Raw genomic sequence first — 18,593 nt, 5'->3', positions numbered from 1 at the left:
CCCCCATCACAGTTCCACTTGAATCGTCATGCAGGACAGGCTCATCAGAAGCAGGTGGAACAGCATCTTGTTCTGGTAGCACTCGAAGTGTTAGTTGTTCTGGGATCCAAATCAGGCTTTCTTCTCCCTGTGGAAACACACAAATAGCTCCCCTGGATCATATTAAAATAGGATCCGGGCCTTTCCAATCACCAGTGAGGACATCTTTTCATTTTACTAACTCTTTAGGTGGAACGGGCCATTGTCCATGGCGCTCGGCAGCTGAATGGCCATGAGCATCCAAATTTTAAAAAATTAAGGTAAGAAGTATAGTAAAAATGGCCATTTTGGGTGTAGGGGTCACCTCTTCAATTCCCCCTTTTTGTTTGTTTAAATAAACCTTTAGGGTGCGATGAGCGCGTTCAATGATGCCTTGACCCTGAGGATTATAAGGCAATCCTGTGAGATGTGAAACTCCCATGTGATGGCAAAATTGCTTGAATTTTGCCGAAGTATAGGCAGGACCATTATCTGTTTTTAACTATTTAGGTATGCCCCATGCACTCCATGCTTCAAGACAATGAGTAATAACATGAGAAGCCTTTTCTCCTGATAAAGGAGAAGCAAAAATGACTCCTGAATAGGTATCAATGGACACATGTAAAAGATACTGAGATAATTGTTTAGAATAATTTGCAGCTTTAGTAAAATTTTCATACTGAATACTGGTCACACATAATCCTGAGAACTTCCATTGGCAGCCCAGCTGGGCAACCTGCCACAATATATCTATCTGTTCTTGAACCAGATTAATTCTCTAAGGTATTATTATAAACAGTTCCTATATTAGGAGAAAATGTAAAGAGGCCCTTAACTGCCCAACATACTCCCCGAGATTGACAGCCAGTCCAAGGAGGCAGGGCTGAATCTCTTCTTCCTGTACAGAAGGGTGACCACTTAGGTTGGGCTGGAATAGACAAATTACCCTTTGGCTGGGAAATAGGCCAGCGACTGGCAATCCAGGTGGCATTAGCCTCCCCAGGTTTTTCATATAATTAGCAGTGACTCCATAAGTTCGGACTGACTCTGCCAACTCTTTAAGTTGCTTATGCTCAAGGGGGTGATGACCACAGGCACCATTATCATCCTCAAGCACAGGAAAAATTTGCCTGATGGCATGGCGTGTCTCTGGTGAACAGAAGGAGAACTTGCACTTTCTCTCTGGATAAAGCGGAGGAGCAGAGGCCACCGCGGGGGCTGCTTTAAGAGCTTTCGGTTTCGCCACAGGAGTCCTCCACCCCGGATGATATCGCTCCGCCTCATATTCTGCTGCCTCCTCCTCTAAATCTTCCTCTTCAGACTCTAACAACTCATCCTCTAACTCCTTGTCTGCCAGCTCTAAAGCTTTTAGCTCTTTTAGTGGATACAGAGTATCCTCTCCGGGGAACTTGTACTTCGTTTCCCGGGGCACAATTGTTTCCTCTCCCGGCAATCTTTCGGGGGGGGGGGGGGGGGGGCTCTCTCGACGGCCCTCTGCCTTTCGGTTTTCTTTCACTTTTATTTTGTACTCCACTCCGTTTCTGACATGCTCTGGACATGTCTCTCAGAGCTTACCTGTTTTAATTTTTGTTTCTTGTGTGCTCCCAATTTCACTTCGCTCTGTTTCTGACATGCTCTCTTGAAACTCCGTGATAACTTTCTGTCCTGCCTTTATCATGGCCTTGCATTTCTGATCCCACAAACATGATCTAACTAACTTCCACAGCGATATTGTCACAACAGTCACCACGAATAGAAGCAATAACCCTTCTGCTGCCGGAGAGAATCCAAAGAGGGACATGCCGCTCGGAACTTACCTATTCAATTTACCTTTTCACAGTTCTGAATCCACTTCAGTGGACTGAAGGTTCCCCTCAGCGCCAGCGATGTTAAGGCTTCCCGGGATTTTCGGCACCACTTGTCTTGCGCCTAATGTCTTGCCAGCAAGAACGATGCGCGGCAACAGGATTCTTCTGCGAACAACCTTTATTGTACAGTACTCTTGAGCAGGGGACCATGTGGAAGAAAAGTGCACTGCTTATATATGCCCAGGAGACTTGTGTTGCTACCTGATTGGTGCGCCCTCCAGTATCTCATTCACATGCCCCGAGAGCGGGCTGTGACGTGCGTGGTACATGCGCACTACGTCCCTCGGGCTGGACAACAGCTCTGTTTGCTGAATCATTGGCAGGAAGCCGGCGCCATCTTTGGGTGCAGCACAAACAGCTACCAACAGAGAATGGCAGTAGCCTGTATCGTTTTATATACTCCTCTGGGGATTCACTGATCCATGTAACTTTTAGGGAGGTAATCAACGTCCAGCACTGATGTTTTTATTTAATGGCATGTCTTCTGAGACCTGCACTGTTTACTAATGTAGAGTACTCGTGTTCAAATGCTTTCAAAAATTATATATTAATTGCTTGCAAACAAGGAGAATATTTATAAGACTTCCTCATAACTTTTAGTTTTGGTTATGCATCCAGTACCCCTCTATCATGGCTAGTTTTATGTCACCCTGACATATGTAACATCATCATAGAAAGGGGGTCTCAGTTGAGAAAATGCTTCCATAAGGTTGTAAGCGAGTGGCGGATTTTTCTTCAGTAGTTATTGGTGCTGGTATGTATGTGGGTGCTCAGCCAATTGTGGATGGTGCATCCCTAGGATAATGGTCCTGGGTCCTATAAGAAAACAAGATGAACAAGTATTAAGCCAGTAAGCAGCACCCCTGTATGGCCTCTGAATCAGCTCCATGCCTCAAGTTCCTGCCCTGTTTGAGTTCCTATCCTGATAGCCTTGATGACAGGCCACCATGTGGCAATGTTAGCCCAATAAGCCTTTCCTTTCCAGCTTGCTGTTCATTGTGTTTTTGTCATGGTGCTTTACCACAGCAATTCTAAGCATGACTTCCTTTCTATAACCTCCCTGTCATCCCTGCTTAACCCTTCAGCTCCCAATATTCTCCCCCTTGTTCTTTTCATATCATATACCACTTCCTATCCTCCCTTCTTATAGCATATATAGTATATGTTAAAATTATCTCATGTATATTGCAAGACCATAGGTTCCAAAGAATGCACACTTCATGTATATTTCGTTTTGCTTAAGTTTTCACCTGGGCCCTGATCTCCCCAGCCTTACACCACTCCACTGCCTGCCTGAGCCTTTCTGCCACCAGTAGTTTCCTCTCTACTTTCATTTTATCTGTGTTCTACAATCTGTATCCTCCCCATCAATGGCCTCCTTCTAGTTTCCTAGATTCCACACATCTGTCTGTATTCCATATTAAAACACAAAACAAGGAGCTTGAAGCTAGGACAGTCATATGAAAGAACTTCTGGCATTTGTCTTTTGGGATTGGATGAATTCACTCTATATTTTTTCCAATTCTATTTATTTACCACAAATTCCATAAGTTCCTTTTTCTACACTTCAGTAGCATTATATATATATATATATACATTATCCACTTGTCAGTTAATTGATATCTATTATGACTCTATTTCTTAGTTGTTATGAGTAGGTGGTAATCAGAATAAATATTCAAGTGTTTCTTTAGTAAGATTTAAAGTCCTTTGGGTGCATGTCCATAGTGGAATAGCTGGTTATATAGTAGTAAATCTACTTCTAGTCTTTTGATAAACCCCCCCCCCACTGATTTTCAGAGGGTCTGCACTACTTTATAGTTCCAGCAACAACGTGTAAAGGTTCCCCTTTCATTTGTACTTCCAGTGATTGCCATTCTCTGGCTTCAGTTGGAGGGAAGAGCTGTATTCACTTACCCTTCTCAGGGCTGGCATCCTGTCTAGCCGTGCATACACTACCACACAGCCTATATGCACATCAGTCCAGTTGTGCCTGGAATGCACTGTTTCCCTGGAGTCATCTCTCATTTGTGGCTCTTACAATCTTTTGCCTCCTCTTCCATATAGATCCCTAAGCCTTAAGGGCATTACGAAGACACCCCACCTAGAATTAAGTACTCCATAGTCTCTTACTCTCTGCACGTTGTCCAGTTGAGGTTATGTGGGTTAACTCTCATCCATTTCAAGAAGAAGCCATTTTTGATGAGGGGTAAATGAGGCACCCCTTACCCACTTTATGCGTCTATCAAAATATCCTTAGGAGTCACTTTATTGCTATGTTCCTTTAGCAGAAAAATAGGATTACATTTTCCTCTAGGACCATTACCTATCTAGTTTCAGGCCCTTGACCACTTTAATAGTGTTAATTATGAGCTCATATCATCTAGGCCTTAAGTCCAATCAAGAAGTAGTTAGTTACTGCCATTATAATCTCAATGATACTATTGTGATACTATTGCACCAATTTATCTTAAAAGCAGGTCACTGTTATAAGTCATAGGATTCATAGGTAGGAGATACAGATGATGACATTCTTTACTGATAGCCATCATAGTTCCATCCAGTACTATTATGAATGCTAGTCGATCGGGATGACTTCTAGTTAGGTATCAACTTAACCTCCCCATTTTTGATGAGTTATGTAAGTGGTGTCTTCAGCAATAGGTTTTATCATCAAATTTTCCAGAACATTCAATAGCCATGGCAATAGTTTGTGCTGTTTGGGGTCCTTAGAAGATGCCCTTAACCAATTACTCAATGACATGTAATCAATTTCTATTGCTGGAGGCTTTGCTTGGTGATATTACATGTCTGCTATGGCATCATGTCTATTATTTAGAGACCCATTTAGATTCCTTTCATATGTTTACATATTTTAGGAAGCTTCTATAATAGTTTCCATATGATTGTTTCAAGTGGTCTTTAGTGTTAGTTGTTCTTTCCGTATCCCCTCTTACACACTCTCTTCCATTTTCTTCCTACTTAATTCTCCTATTCTAGATTCTCCATGGTCAGGATGATTGTTTTCCCTAGATCCAATCATTTACCTCCAAACTACATAATCTCATCTTCTTTAAGAGCCGAATGATATTCCATTGTGTAAATGCACAATATATTTATTATCCATTCATCAGTTGATGGGCATCTAGGTTGTTTTCAATTTCTGTCTATTATGAGTAGGGTAGCAATGAACATGGATGAGTGAGTGTCTCTGTAGTACTATGTAAAGTTCTTTGGTTATGTGCCCAAGAGTGGCACAGCTGGATCTTGAGATAAATTGATTTCTAGTTCCCTGAGGAACCAACACACTAATTTTTTAGTGACTGTCCAAATTTGCACTCTCACAAATAATGAATGAGCATGCTCCTTGGTCTATACCCTCACTTGCATGTGCTGTTATAAGATGAAATCTGAAAGTAGTTTTAGCTTACATTTCCCATATGACTAAGGATATGGAAATGTTCTTTAGAGTTTCTTAATTATGTGTGTTTCCTCTTTTGATAACTCTGCTGCTCTTTATGGGGTCATCTTTTGGTAGCACGGCCATTTTCACAATATCAATCCTGCTAATCCATGAATGTGGGAAGTCCTTCCATCTTCTGGTATCTTCTCAAGTTTTTTTTTTTTTTTAAAACCTTATATTTATAGAGGTCTTTCATATATTTGGTTATGTTTTCTCCTGGGCATTTATTAATTATTGTGGCTACTGTGAGTTGGAGATTGTTTCCCCTATTTCTTTTTCTAGAATACTTGTCATTGTTGTATAATAAGGGTACTTACTTCTGCCACTTTGCTGAAAATATTTTTCAGCTTTAAGTGTTTTGGTGTTGTGTTATGGTTTCCTGTGAACAAAACCTTATCATCTGCCAATGATAATGCTTTGACTTCTCCCTTTCCAGTCTGTATACCTTTTATTTTCTCCTATGCTTTACGAATCTAAGCCTTCCAGCACAACTTTAAGTAAGAGTAGAGAGAATAGATGCCTGTTATTCTCATCTTCGAGAGAATGTTGATTTTCAACCCCCCCTCTCTCTATATACATATATATATATATACACACACACACATATATATACATATATATATATAAACTGAAGAGCTATACAAATACAAATTTTAAGCATATTTTATTTACAATTTTTTTGAAGTGGAAAAAAAAACTAGACATTCTTGTAAGTCAAAGCAGAAACTCCAAACTTCAAAGATCACGGCAAACCTGTCAGACAGGTAAAAGGCTGAATATTCTCACATGTATCTGCCGAGCCCCAAGCAGTAAGTAAGCATGTTGGTGTTTGCAGCTATACTGGTGAGGGGGCAGCACAGAAAACCCCATTTGAAAATTGGAGACCAGAAGGACAATATCCATGGTGAAAGGAATGTGCACGGTGGACAATTGCCCATCACACACATTGGATGATAGACAGTGAGAAAAGAAAAACAACAAACAAACAAACCAATAAGGTCTGGTGGCACACAGACAAACTCATCTTCTTAGGCATCTAAGGAGTGCTGAGAGCACGAGAAAGTCTTCCCAAGAGAAGAGCACACCAAGTGGTTATCCAATGCCAAATAGTTGGCCCTGAAAACACACATGCAAGTAACATCATTCAGAGTGAGCAGGGCATACTTCTGTGTTTAGGAATCTATATGTATCCACATGTACATATATGTACATGATAACGTTCAGTGAAAAGAGGAGTCATGAATTTGAGAGAGCAAGAAGGAATTGATGAGAGGAGTTGGAGGGAAAAAAGGAAGGGATAAATTGTCTAATTATTAATCTCAAAAATAAAATGAATAATCTAAACACATTAAAAAATGCTCTACGAGAGCAATCACAACTCAGAAGTCAGAAGTTGAGCTACAAGCTCCGTGCAAACCTGCACATGGCCATCAAGGTTTTTCAGACCGACTCCCTGTGTACGTCAGTGCCTTTTGTAAATAAAATTTTGGCGACTTGTTCATTGTTAGAATTTTGACCAGAAAACTCTTACCTGTATATTTATAAATATATCATGATTCTGTGAAAACGTATTATCAAATAAGAAAGGAGGAAAAACAGCAGGGGAAAAAATCACACCACTATCTACAACAACAATAAAAGTACTCAGTGTTTATCAGCTCAATGTAGAGCAAGCTCAAGTCAGCTGAACCTCCACACCCTCCCTAGGAAACTGTCTGCCAAGTTCTGCTGTTCAGAGGACAAGAGAGAAAACTTTCTACACATGCTTGTCAACATTTACACACCCTTTAGCCTCAAATGAAAGCACCTCGTAGGAAAGCAATGCCCTCTTGTTAAAATTTTACTCCATGTCCCTTACAAAAGGTGCAGAGTACTACATAGAGAGAGACATACTGCCTAAGACTTGGGTGTGACAAAAGATGGGGGCAGAAGGGAGAGAAAATTAAAAGAAGAAAATTAGAAGAGAGGGGGAGAGTTAAGGAATAAGAGTACATATGAAGGGATAGTGGAATTCCAAGACATGGACAGAAGTAAAGAAAAGACAGAGGAGTAAGGGAGGGGATAGAGAGAAAGAGAGTCGTGAAAACTGGGAAAACATGGAGACTGGGTATTAGATGTTCTCTATTATGAATATTTGAACCTGACTGAAACATAATTTTGGTGGGAAAGCAAGTCCAGAATTTCACAAAGGGCTGGGGATTCCTGTACAAGGTTCACAATTAGTTCCCAGCATCCATGTAAAGTGGCTGCTCACTGTACCTCCAGTTCTAGAAGATGGAACTTGCCTCTTCTTGCCTCTGTGGATACTGTCACCACATGCACGAACATACACACACACACACACACACACACACACACAATTAAAAATAAAAAATTCATTATTATAAAGAGTTTAATGAAAATATACTTAAACATACATAACAGAAAATGCTCTATATTCAGAATGCATTTTAAAAGCCTGCCAGTCAAGTATAAGAACATCTATTATGAAAAAATGGCCAAAGAGAACGAAAGGTCACAAACATGTAAAAAGAAATGCCAAAGTAGTCATGAGTAGTCATGGACACATGCTTTGGACCTGGAGCGGGCTGTCTTCTGTCATCAAGGGAGCCTGGAGTTCTTGCTTACCTTTAGAGCTAGAGAGTTGGAATACTCCATGTCTTTAGATGAAAAAGATGACAGCAATGGCTGATGTGTCCCTCAAATCCCACCTGTCATCTCAATCAAATGTTTCTTCAAAGGGTAAAAACAGAAAATCAGATACTGTTTCAACAAGGGTCTAAACTGGGTATTGGATAAAAACACCAAGAGAATGAAGCATTCCCATTGGTTCCTTAGGTCTCAGGCTTGTATTTTACTGGAGACATAGTTGCAGATAAGTGTTCCTAAGACAGTCTTGTGGCTTGGGAACAATCAAAGGGGTTGGGAGATGGTGGAACAGTATTATTGAAGGTTTTATTGTTCCATAAAGGAGGATGAGAAGTAAATTAATTTTATTAGGTCCAGTATTGAAAAAACAAAAACTCAAAGCTCACAGTGTTTTGGCCACTGTGAGAAAGAGGACTTGAACGTGTGCATGGGCATTATCCTGATTCTCACATTTTAGATCAGGGTTGTTGTAGCTGCACACATATGTCTTCACTAGCCATGTGAGTAAAAACTAAACTTGTTTGGCCAGTCTCTTAAGCATCCTGTTGTGCAGGTCTTCCATGGAAGTTTTACAGACTATCTCTGGGGGGAAAAGTCTGATATTTAGACTGTGGCTGTCATGAATTAGCATATTCTGCTTTAAACATAAACCCCTTTTACTTCTAGTCACCAAGAGATTAATAAAATTTTTTGAGGACTATGCATTCCACAGTTTACTTTCTAAGACATCACTCCAAAGTTACCACTGGCTTCCAACAGTACTGAAGGAGGCTGGAAAATTGGTTGGTCAGCTGGTTTTAAAATTCAGGTCTCCTCCTTTATTCTTTTTTCTTGCCCAAACCCTAGCTCTCAAATAGTATCATGAGTCACAGTCACAGGCATGGCTTGGTACAGCCAGAAGCTGAGCCTCAAGATACAAGTGCTCATCTGGCATCTGGTTTCAGAGGATGCCCAGCTCTTGGTCCAGAATCATACTTTGAAAAATCTCTGGCCCCAATTTCCCTTCTTTGGTATCACTAGAATTTGACCTGCTTAACGTTTATTAAACAAGACTAAGCCACCTTGCCATGTAAGTAGAAAGCTACAAATAATAATTTTTAGCAGTTGTTGCGCAGGGCGGGCTGTGTATAGAAAATGTGGTTTAATTTGCAAGTTTTGAATCTGTTCTGAGCAGCAGCCAAGACTTTGATCAGCTTTCTTAACGATCCTGCTAATTGTCAAACCAGGGCAGTTAAGACGCCTTTGATCAGCTTTCATTACAAGCCTGCTAACTGCCAGCTGGGGATTCTTGCTCATCAAAGCAACACAGTTGGTACAGTCTCATAGTAGTTTTAAACTGAACAATTTAAAGATGCCCCCTCACGCTGTTTTTATTCTTTGCTGAGGGTTGTTGGAGAGTGACCCCTGAAATTGCTGTTTTTACGTGTTATTTATACTGTTGCCTGAACCACTAGGAAATAAGGGCAGTAGGCCTGTGTATAATTCAGTATCAATCCAAACGGTAAATCATCGAGAAGCCAAACAAATCTGCTTTGATGCAATCAAAACCCCTTTTCTAGAGCAGTTTCAAGCTTCTGCTCATTACTGGCTCTTTTCTGTTTTTCTCAGCTCATCACCATGGACCCATTGCCCTCGACTACTAGTTCTTTTGCTGGGACCAGAAGCTGGTAGCTTGTTTCCGGCTGCTCTCAGCAACCATCATTATGGGCATTTTGCATGACACTTGACTAGGCTCCGTGTGCCTTCTGTGCTTTCAGGTCCAAGCTAAGCTTCCAGATCACACAGTGAAGTTTTGGTACATTTTTTTTTTCTCCTTGGATGCTGTCACATCTACAAAATATATTCAGATTTAAAAAAAATTCTTTCAATTGGATCTATCTTATTTATTTACATTTCAAATGCTATCCCCTTTCCCAGTTTCCCCTCCAGAAACCCTTTATTCCATCCCCCTCCCCCTGCTTCTATGAGGGTGGCCCCCACCTACCTCTCCCACCTTGCCCTAACATTCCCCTACAATGGGGCATCGGGCTTTGGCAGGACCAAGGAGTTCTCCTTCCATTGATGCCCAACAAGGCCATCCTGTGCTACATATGCAGCTGGAGCCATGTGTCTACCAAACTCAGACATTATTGCTGATGCCAAGAAGTGCTTGCTGATAGGAGCCTGATATAGCTGTCTCCTGAGAGGCTCTGCCAGATCATGACAAATACAGAGGCAGATGCCCTTACCCAACCATTGAACTGAGAATGGGGTCCCCAGTGGAGGAGATAGAGGCAGAATTGAAGGAGCTGAAAGGGTCTTGAACTCCATAAGAAGAACAATACCAACCAACCAGAGCTCCTAAGGACTAAAACCATTATCCAAAGAGTACATTCAGATTTTTTTTTAACCAGTGCAGAATATATCATTTCTACCTGTATCCCTTTCACTCAATGGAGCTTTGTAAAGCAGGAGCTAAGACAGTTCTCCAGAAAGCCTGCCTACATGACCATCATTGTTGGATGGCAATAGCTTGAACAAAGCAAATAACTATTCGAACAGCTTGGCATGCATGCAGAACAACAACTGCCTTCTAGAAGCCAAGGAATCTCATGCACTTTCTTGTACTTTCAAGATTCATGATGATGTAATTGGTATTAAAAAACATTTATCTATTTATTTATTTACTTATTTTGGTTAAAAATATCAGTTCATAAAGTAGAAGATAGGTAGAGGGTATGTTTGCTTACCATCTGCTGCATTGCTTTATCCTTGCTGTAAAAGGAATTGCTGATACTAACACCTCAAAAGGAAAAGTTGTTTATTCTGCTCTATGGTTTCTTTGCCCCATGCATTTGGACAATACATAACAATGACAGGTAACAAGAAAGCTAGCCATTTCGGGCAGGGAGTAAGTGGAGAGGAGAGGACAGATACTACAAGATAGTACCAAGGACATTTCCTTCATGGTTAACTTGTTAAGCCAACCACCTCCTAAACTTTCCACAACCTCCCATACAATCGTCTGAGAATCAAGGATTTAATATGTGAATCTATGGTGGTTATCTCATATTCAAAACCCACTCCTCTGTGTGCTGTGTTTTACATCTCGCCATCGATTGGTATTAATAAGTCTTAGTTTGCGTTTTGTCAAAAGAGCACTGCCTGACAAGTGTCAGTCAGCTCATGTTCCACACGCCTGGAGCCTGGAATACAAGACACAGACTGAAGAGTGATCTCACCGGAGAGAGAAATTACTGTGGTTTATGCTTCGCTCCCTTTGACTTCTTTGCTGAGGTCCTTCATAGTGCACCTACTGATTCAAGGCCTCAAGTTCAAGACAGGAAGTTCTTTCAGGCTTATGTATTTGGAACACAACTGTTGAGCAGTGTGGTCTGCTGGGTTGAAATCCAGATCAACTCTATTGCTTTTCTAGTCATGCAACAGGGAGGAATTTTTATATTGAGACTACAAAGTCTTTTAGAATGTCACTGCATATAGATACATAGATAGATAGATAGATAGATAGATAGATAGATAGATAGATAGATAGATTAGATAGATAGATAGCTCTCTATACTAAAGCCAAATGCTTATGATTGGGTCAATTTACATTATCCAGAAGTTCTGCAGTCACTGGATAATAAATTTACCCTACAACCTTTTGTGTTGTTTCTATATGATGTGTGCATTATTGAAGCGTGGAAGGAAAATGAGGAGGAAGACCCTTGTGTGTGCCAAAGCAAAGTGCAAAGGGATGGACTATTGGAAGCCCCAGCCTGATGGGGTAGTGAGCCAACAGTGGCTTCAGGTCAACCCCTTAGCTTCTGATTCATTCTCCTGTTTTGTCCATGTGACCAACCCTACCCATTTTTGCTGCCTCCCCAGCTCTTACTCTGCATGCCCTTGTTATATTTGGTGGCTAGCCTGCCGATGAGATGTCAAAGTCTAGGCTTACAATGTTTGTTCATTTGATGTGAGCAAGAGAGGATTAAATACGAACTTTGGTAAAAAGTCTGTTAATAATTGATAAATAATGGAATTGTCCGGGCATAGAAAGCGATCCATGCAAACCCCACAGAGTACCCAAGGTTACCGTACCCCACCACCATGTTGCCTCGGTTGGTCTGCATCAGTGATTATGAACAGCATGCCCGGTCGGTGCTTCAGAAGTCAGTGTATGATTATTATAGGTCGGGGGCAAATGATCAGGAGACTTTGGCTGATAATATCAGAGCATTTTCTAGGTAAGAAACTTGGTTATTTAAACTTGTGGTCTTTTATCTATCACGCAAAGACAGTGCATGAGAGTGAAATGTAGTTTTATGTGATGTAAAAATGGTTGCCTAGATTTTTACCTAGTGGATTGGTGGCAAACGTGAGCCATATCTTTTCTTGAATTGTGCTGGTAATTTCTTTAACTATACATACAAATCGTCATAAATGCTGACAGCTCCATTTACTTTAAATTAGAGTGTGATAGAGAATGATTGTGTGGGTAAACTAGGGCAGCTTTGAATGCCACATAGCCACCCTGTCCAGTTGAACCCGATGAGATTATGGTTTCTCATGTTCCCACGCCATTGGCTTCCTCCCGTATCCTTCATTTTGATTATGGGTTGCCTACATTCCCCTCCAGGTTGTAGTATGTCTGGGCAGCATCCCCTTTTCATCTTTGCAGTCTCATACCTCCTGTACCTGCTCAATCTCTCTTCCCACATTCTTTTCCCCAGGCTTTCATATTGCAGACACAAAACAGTGCGTGCCTCTCTCTCTCTTCTTTTTTTTTTTTTTTTAGCCAAGTAGATGAGGGTCTTCCCACTCCTCTCTTTCCATGCCATCCCTCTTCCACTGTCATCCTGAGTGATGGCAGTCGACATCAGGGCTCCCCATTTACGATGATTCTTTAGCAGGAGAGGGACAGAAAATATCCAGGGGTAGAAAATCTGCCTTCTTTGCTATTTCTTCTTTGATCTGGAATGAAACCTCTCAGAATAGCCTTTATGTTTCTGGTTAGGAGAAATTAGGTCATTTTGATCGAGGCAGTCTCTGGCAGTAGCCATGTTCTACACAGGTTGGTAGTGGGGGATGGGTGAGCACAGTGTGAAGGGTGGGATGTCTTTCCAACCTCAGAAGTCCTGGATCAGGCTTCCTCTGAATCCTTCCTGAGCACACAAATGCTGGGGAAGTTGTAGATGGGAGCTGGTTAATGACGCAGGGGCTTAGTGTTCTGAAATTTACCATATTATTATTATTATTATTATTATTATTATTATTATTATTATTATTATTATTATTAATTGACTTCTTCAACATTTCCTGTTCTTGTAAATGTTCCTCCTTGGGTCATGCAACTATGTTCCCCTGGTAAATATTCCTGAGTGCTCTCCTTAACACCTTAGCTCTACTGGGCTTTAAGAGCCAAAGATATTCCATGCCCTGACTGATGTATGGGGCTGGTATCTGAGCACTGTTGCTGGTGCCTACCAATTCCAGTTTTATGCAGTCTTCTCTACCCCTTTAGACACCTCAACTCATAAGGTCCAACTTCTTAACATATTTATAGTCCCATTAAATAACTCTGTGTGATGTCAAACTGGCCATTCACAGCAGGGTAGCCTGGGACTTGCAATCGTCCTCCCAACTCTGCTTCCTGAGAGCTACGGGAATGTGCCAACATGAACAGTAATTGATTGACTTACACTTTGAACTGTTTCACAGACAAGATTGCTACAAGCTATGGTTGCAACAATGATACAGACAGGAAATTCCTACTGTAAAAACTTGTATTTCAGCAACTACATGACTTAGCTCCCAGAATCTAAGGAGTTGAGATGGTATAAAATACCCCCCCTGCCCAAACAGCTGCTACAAGAGAAGGAACAAAGGGCAGTAGGACAGACTGCCTCGTTGACACTAGAAATTCTAGAAATTTTCTGAGATATAGAAGACTCAGTGACCTCCAAGTTTTAACCAACCAGAGGAAGCTCATGGCTTCTGTGAATACTATAGCAGTCCCAGGAGAATACCATCCCAAGTGTGGACTAATTTATCCCAATGACACAGATAATGGAAGTGGGGAAGATGGCAAGTACCATGTCTTTCATGGAACTTGGTGATTATTTTGTTTCTTTAAAGAAATAGAAAGCCATCGAGCAAAGTTCTTCAACAGACAGCTGGTTCTTAGTGTTTGAACTCCAACAAATGTCAGGTGTGATCACCTTTCTGAAATCTCCATTCCCATTCCTCCCTTGCCTTGAGGTCCTCTGCATGACTGATAATCCCCTGATTTGTTCTGTTGAGCTGGTCACTTGGAAACAAGAGAATTTGGTAGTATTGGCTTAATAGCAGGATGTTACTCTGAGGCTTCTCAATCTGTTGCTAATAAAGGCTGCACAACAATCATCTGAGACATAACCAAAGGTCAGGTTGTTTCAAAGGCATGTGTGAAGTTCATCCACTTTTCCTCCCACCAGCACAACATCCTCTCCAGCACCGTCCAATCAGCACTCAGATCTGACAGCCACATTTTAGAGTTCTGGAAACTTGGACCACGTGTGTGACCCAGCAGCTAGCTGGAGATGTTTCTCGGTCTGATTCGGAACTAGCATTATCACAGCCTGAAATAATATCATGAAAGGATGAATAAATTGAACCACCCAGAAAAATAAAATTCCCTGTTGCAAATATGTAAGGACAAGGCAAAGTTCAGAATGCCAGGCTGCTTCATTTCGAAAGGCCTGACAGGCCTGGGGCTAGTTTGGAAAAGTGTACTGCGCCATTTCTTTTACGCAGTGACATAGAAAAGCCTCCTCACTCAGCTTTGTTGCACACTCTGTGGCTTTTCCTGAAGGTGTTCCTGATGGAGACATTCTCCACCATTTACTTATTTGGCAGGATCATGATACCGGCTGCCCTCTTCCTGATGCCTTTTGATGGACACCGACAGATGGGAGGTTTAAGGCCAACTCTCTGGTAGATAAACGCTGTGCCAGATCTGGGAAACACTACAAACTTTTTATTGGCGTGCTCAGTGTTGCACAAGCAGAAGTGGCAGAACATTTCTTGCTGATCCATGAAATAAATGAGGAAGGAGTGTTTCCTGTCATTTGCTTTAAATTTGTGGAGGAAAATGTTAAGAAGAAACCGGAATGCTGTGTGCTGGTGTTTTAGGACAACGGAGAAGTGCATTCCGGATGGTCTGCTATGTGACAACTGGGCATATAAGGCTTCAATACTGTGGAACTTGTGAATTCTTTCAGGGGAGTGGTTATGTTTGAGGGAGCATTTGTCTCTCTTGAGTTTTTGATTAGTTAGAACCTAGGCCTTTGTTCTATGTGACAGGTAGACTGAAAGTTCTGTTGGAACTTCTCTTGTTCATTTTGGTCTTTAAAAAAGGCTTGTGATTCAATGGTCCAGCTGTTCTCTCCGTCTTCATAGGCTCTTCCTGCAGTAGGCACCAAGTGATTGCAGCACAGGTTTGGTGAAGAGTTGTTAGTTGTATAATTGTGGCAATACCCATTTAAAGTTGGGGTACTTTCAGGTGGGTGGGGTCAAAAAATCCTTTGAAACTATCTGGTAAAGGTCTTGTTATTTGAAAAACACCAGAACATGGAGGATGCTTCAGAAGATGTACACTTCCCTGATTCACTCCTTTTATTTAATCTTGCCCAGAAATGTAGCAGTTGAAGTCTAACATCTGAAACAGAAAATGTATTTATGGACAGTGTGAGCGATTATTAAGGTGACTGCGCCACCAAGTGGATGAGTGTAAGGGTGTTGTTTAAGGACAGAATGAGCCTTGGTTTGTAAAATGGGTGACATTTATAAAGGTACCTTTTATATACTTTTACATATACACATACACATGTGCAGGAGCACAGTGTGGGGGAGGTAAGAGAGAGAGAGAGAGAGAGAGAGAGAGAGAGAGAGAGAGAGAGAGAGAGAGAGAGAGAGAGAATTAATGTCTCACAGTATTGTGTCCTCATAAAGTCTTCCATTGTTCCTTTAGTCATATGTAAATACTAATGTCTTTCAAAGCTGATGTGTCTGTCCCCACTATTAAAATCTCTTCCTCTCACTCTAACAACTCTCTTAGAGATGATTGATAATTAAAAACTCCCTCCAGGGCTTCTGCCTCTCTCCCTTCATATTGGAGTTCAAAGGATTGTGCTGTAAGTTTTCATGCTGAGGAACAGATTTCCAGAAACTGAACATGTGGTGTAATGGAAAATAATGACAGTTATGATGTTCAAAGAACAGCTCAGGAAGAAAGAAAGAAAGAAAGAAAGAAACAAACAAACAAACAAAGCTTAGGAATCACATGCTAAACTCCTTTATCACCTCATTCAGGAATGTTGTTTTGTTTACAGTGTGAGAAATGTTAGATTGCAGACTTCTAGCAGGTCCTCAAGGTAGAATTGCTGGGGCTGCTCCTGCTCATCCTCCTCCTCCTCCCCCTGCTCTTCCTCCTCTTCCTCCTCCTCCTGCTTTTTCTCCTCCTCCTCATCCACTTCCTCTTCCTCTTCTTCCTTTTCCTCCTTCTCCTCCTCCTTTTCCTCCTCTTCTTCCTCCACTCCCCCAGAGAAAACAGGTTTTATTCAATTAAGAAATTTCCCCTCATTTCCCCAATATGAAATCATTGTTCACTATATTTGCAAGAACAATCTCAACCTCATTGGAAGTAGAGTTAAATCTAGCAAATCAACATACAGTACTGTTGGTTAGGCTTGTATGTGTATTAAAATAAAAGATATTTATATTAATAATACCAAATCTTGGTTTGCCTGCAGTGAGGCGATTAAATGACATTAGCAAGTATGAAATATACATTCAGTTGCTAGGAAAGATAAGTTAGTCTTTGGTAAGATTTATGAATACAATTTTTGATCATCGGCTTAATAACTTCGGTTCTGACTTTGAGGAATCACAGAAAAATTAATTTACAATAATTTTCAAGAATTAAAAATTTTAGTTTCTATTAACTATTCTGATTAACAGTTTTGACTAACAAAACAAGGAACTAAATGTTTAATTCTCCCCTTGGGTTCATCTGTCAGTAGACACAGCATTTAGTTAATAACTTTGAAGAAAATATTTATAATTTTAAAAGCACTTGCCTTGATTTATTCTCTCTTACAGAAGGAAGATCTATACCTTCTCCAACCTAAATGTAACCTCTAGGGCTTTGTATATCATCATCTAGATGTGGGGAAAGGAAAATAAAATCTATATTCACCCCAAAGTCTATACGTGGATGGTCAAAGTGACTTTGTTTATCATTGATACAAAATGGGAATATCCGAAGTATCCCCTAGGAGCAAATAAGCAACTGAGGTTCCTTCCCTCCAGGAGGTGGAATAGATCAGCCCAGTGGTACAAACTGGTGATACATGCGCCAGCACAAGGACACCATGTTAGGTTAAAAGACTGTCTACTGTCTACTGTCTTCTCTCTACTGTCTACTGTATGAATAAAGCATATATGGTATGCTTTAAAAGCAGAAGTATGAGTGTGAAAAATACAGACCAATGTTTGTCAGATGTTTGACAAACAGAGGCTGAGGTGGGGAGAAAATGTCACTGTGTAAGAAAAGCTAAAGGGTGACTGTCTGGCTTAGATGTGGCTCTCTTCGCCACTCCATGGCTGCCTGCCTGGTTTTGTCCTGGCTCTCAGATCTATGTGCAGACTTAGATGTGTTCTTCTGGGTCAGTCTTACTTTACTAAAAATTATATGGGATCCCACTGTCATCTCCATTTTTATACTTCAAAATTGTAACGAACTCACAAAAAGTGCGAGCAGCAATATGATGGAATATAATGTGACCCTTATTGTCTTGACGTTCCATGACTCAAAAGACTCAAATGCTCCATTTTTTTTTTCTTTAGCTTTAGAAAAAAAAAATGTCTTAATGCAAAAAAAAATATTTTTTTATTTTAAAGTAAGACATGTTAAAGTTTTGGTTACACCTTTGACATTCTAAAATTATATATCCATTGATATTAATATTGATTTTGCATTCCAGATGGAAGCTCTATCCACGGATGCTTCGCAACGTTGCTGATATCGACCTGTCGACCTCCGTTTTAGGCCAGAGAGTCAGCATGCCAATATGTGTTGGGGCTACTGCCATGCAGTGCATGGCTCATGTGGATGGGGAGCTGGCCACTGTCCGAGGTAGGAAGAGAGACAAATAAAGGCTCCCTCCTCTAACACCCTACCCAGGGTGCTTTTATTAAAAAAAAAAATTAAATTCCTTGGTTCTACCATCAACTTTCTAGCCTGTGGTTCAGGGCAAGATCCTCTCTATGTGCTTGGTTTTCCTCTGTGAATCAGGGATCAAACTCGAAATTGTTGTAATCAGTTGCTGTGGGGGAGAGTCGCAGAAATATACATATAAACACCTGAGACAGAGTGGTGCTCAGTTAATGTTTGTTATTTTATGAGTAGTAATATCAAGGTCTCTAAAAATGGAGATCTGAGAACAAGCTTGCCCAAGGTCATAGGTCTTGCGTGGCAGAGCTGGGGTTATTCTAAACTGGAATGATTTGCATGCTGAAAGAACAAACACAAAGCCATAGTTGGTTCTGTTTTCTTCGATGGTATTGGAACTTGA

General features: G+C 40.9%; 1 protein-coding gene across 1 annotated transcript in view; it reads left to right on the top strand.

The window, feature by feature from the left end:
* Positions 1–12,087: 12,087 nt before the first annotated feature.
* HAO1 (hydroxyacid oxidase 1) overlaps positions 12,088–18,593 on the top strand; it is a gene marked incomplete at both ends in the record, with an annotated part of 47,373 nt that continues 40,867 nt past the window's right edge. Inside the window, 2 exons of the mRNA XM_080931323.1 lie at positions 12,088–12,224; positions 18,003–18,154. Of these exons, the coding sequence (XP_080787449.1) occupies positions 12,088–12,224; positions 18,003–18,154 (289 nt within the window). The remainder of the gene's footprint in view (positions 12,225–18,002; positions 18,155–18,593) is intronic.

The sequence above is a fragment of the Micromys minutus genome, assembly GCF_963924665.1.
Source record: "Micromys minutus genome assembly, chromosome: 17".
In the NCBI taxonomy this organism is placed as follows: Eukaryota; Metazoa; Chordata; class Mammalia; order Rodentia; family Muridae; genus Micromys; species Micromys minutus.
This window is presented reverse-complemented; position numbering and strand designations above follow the sequence as displayed.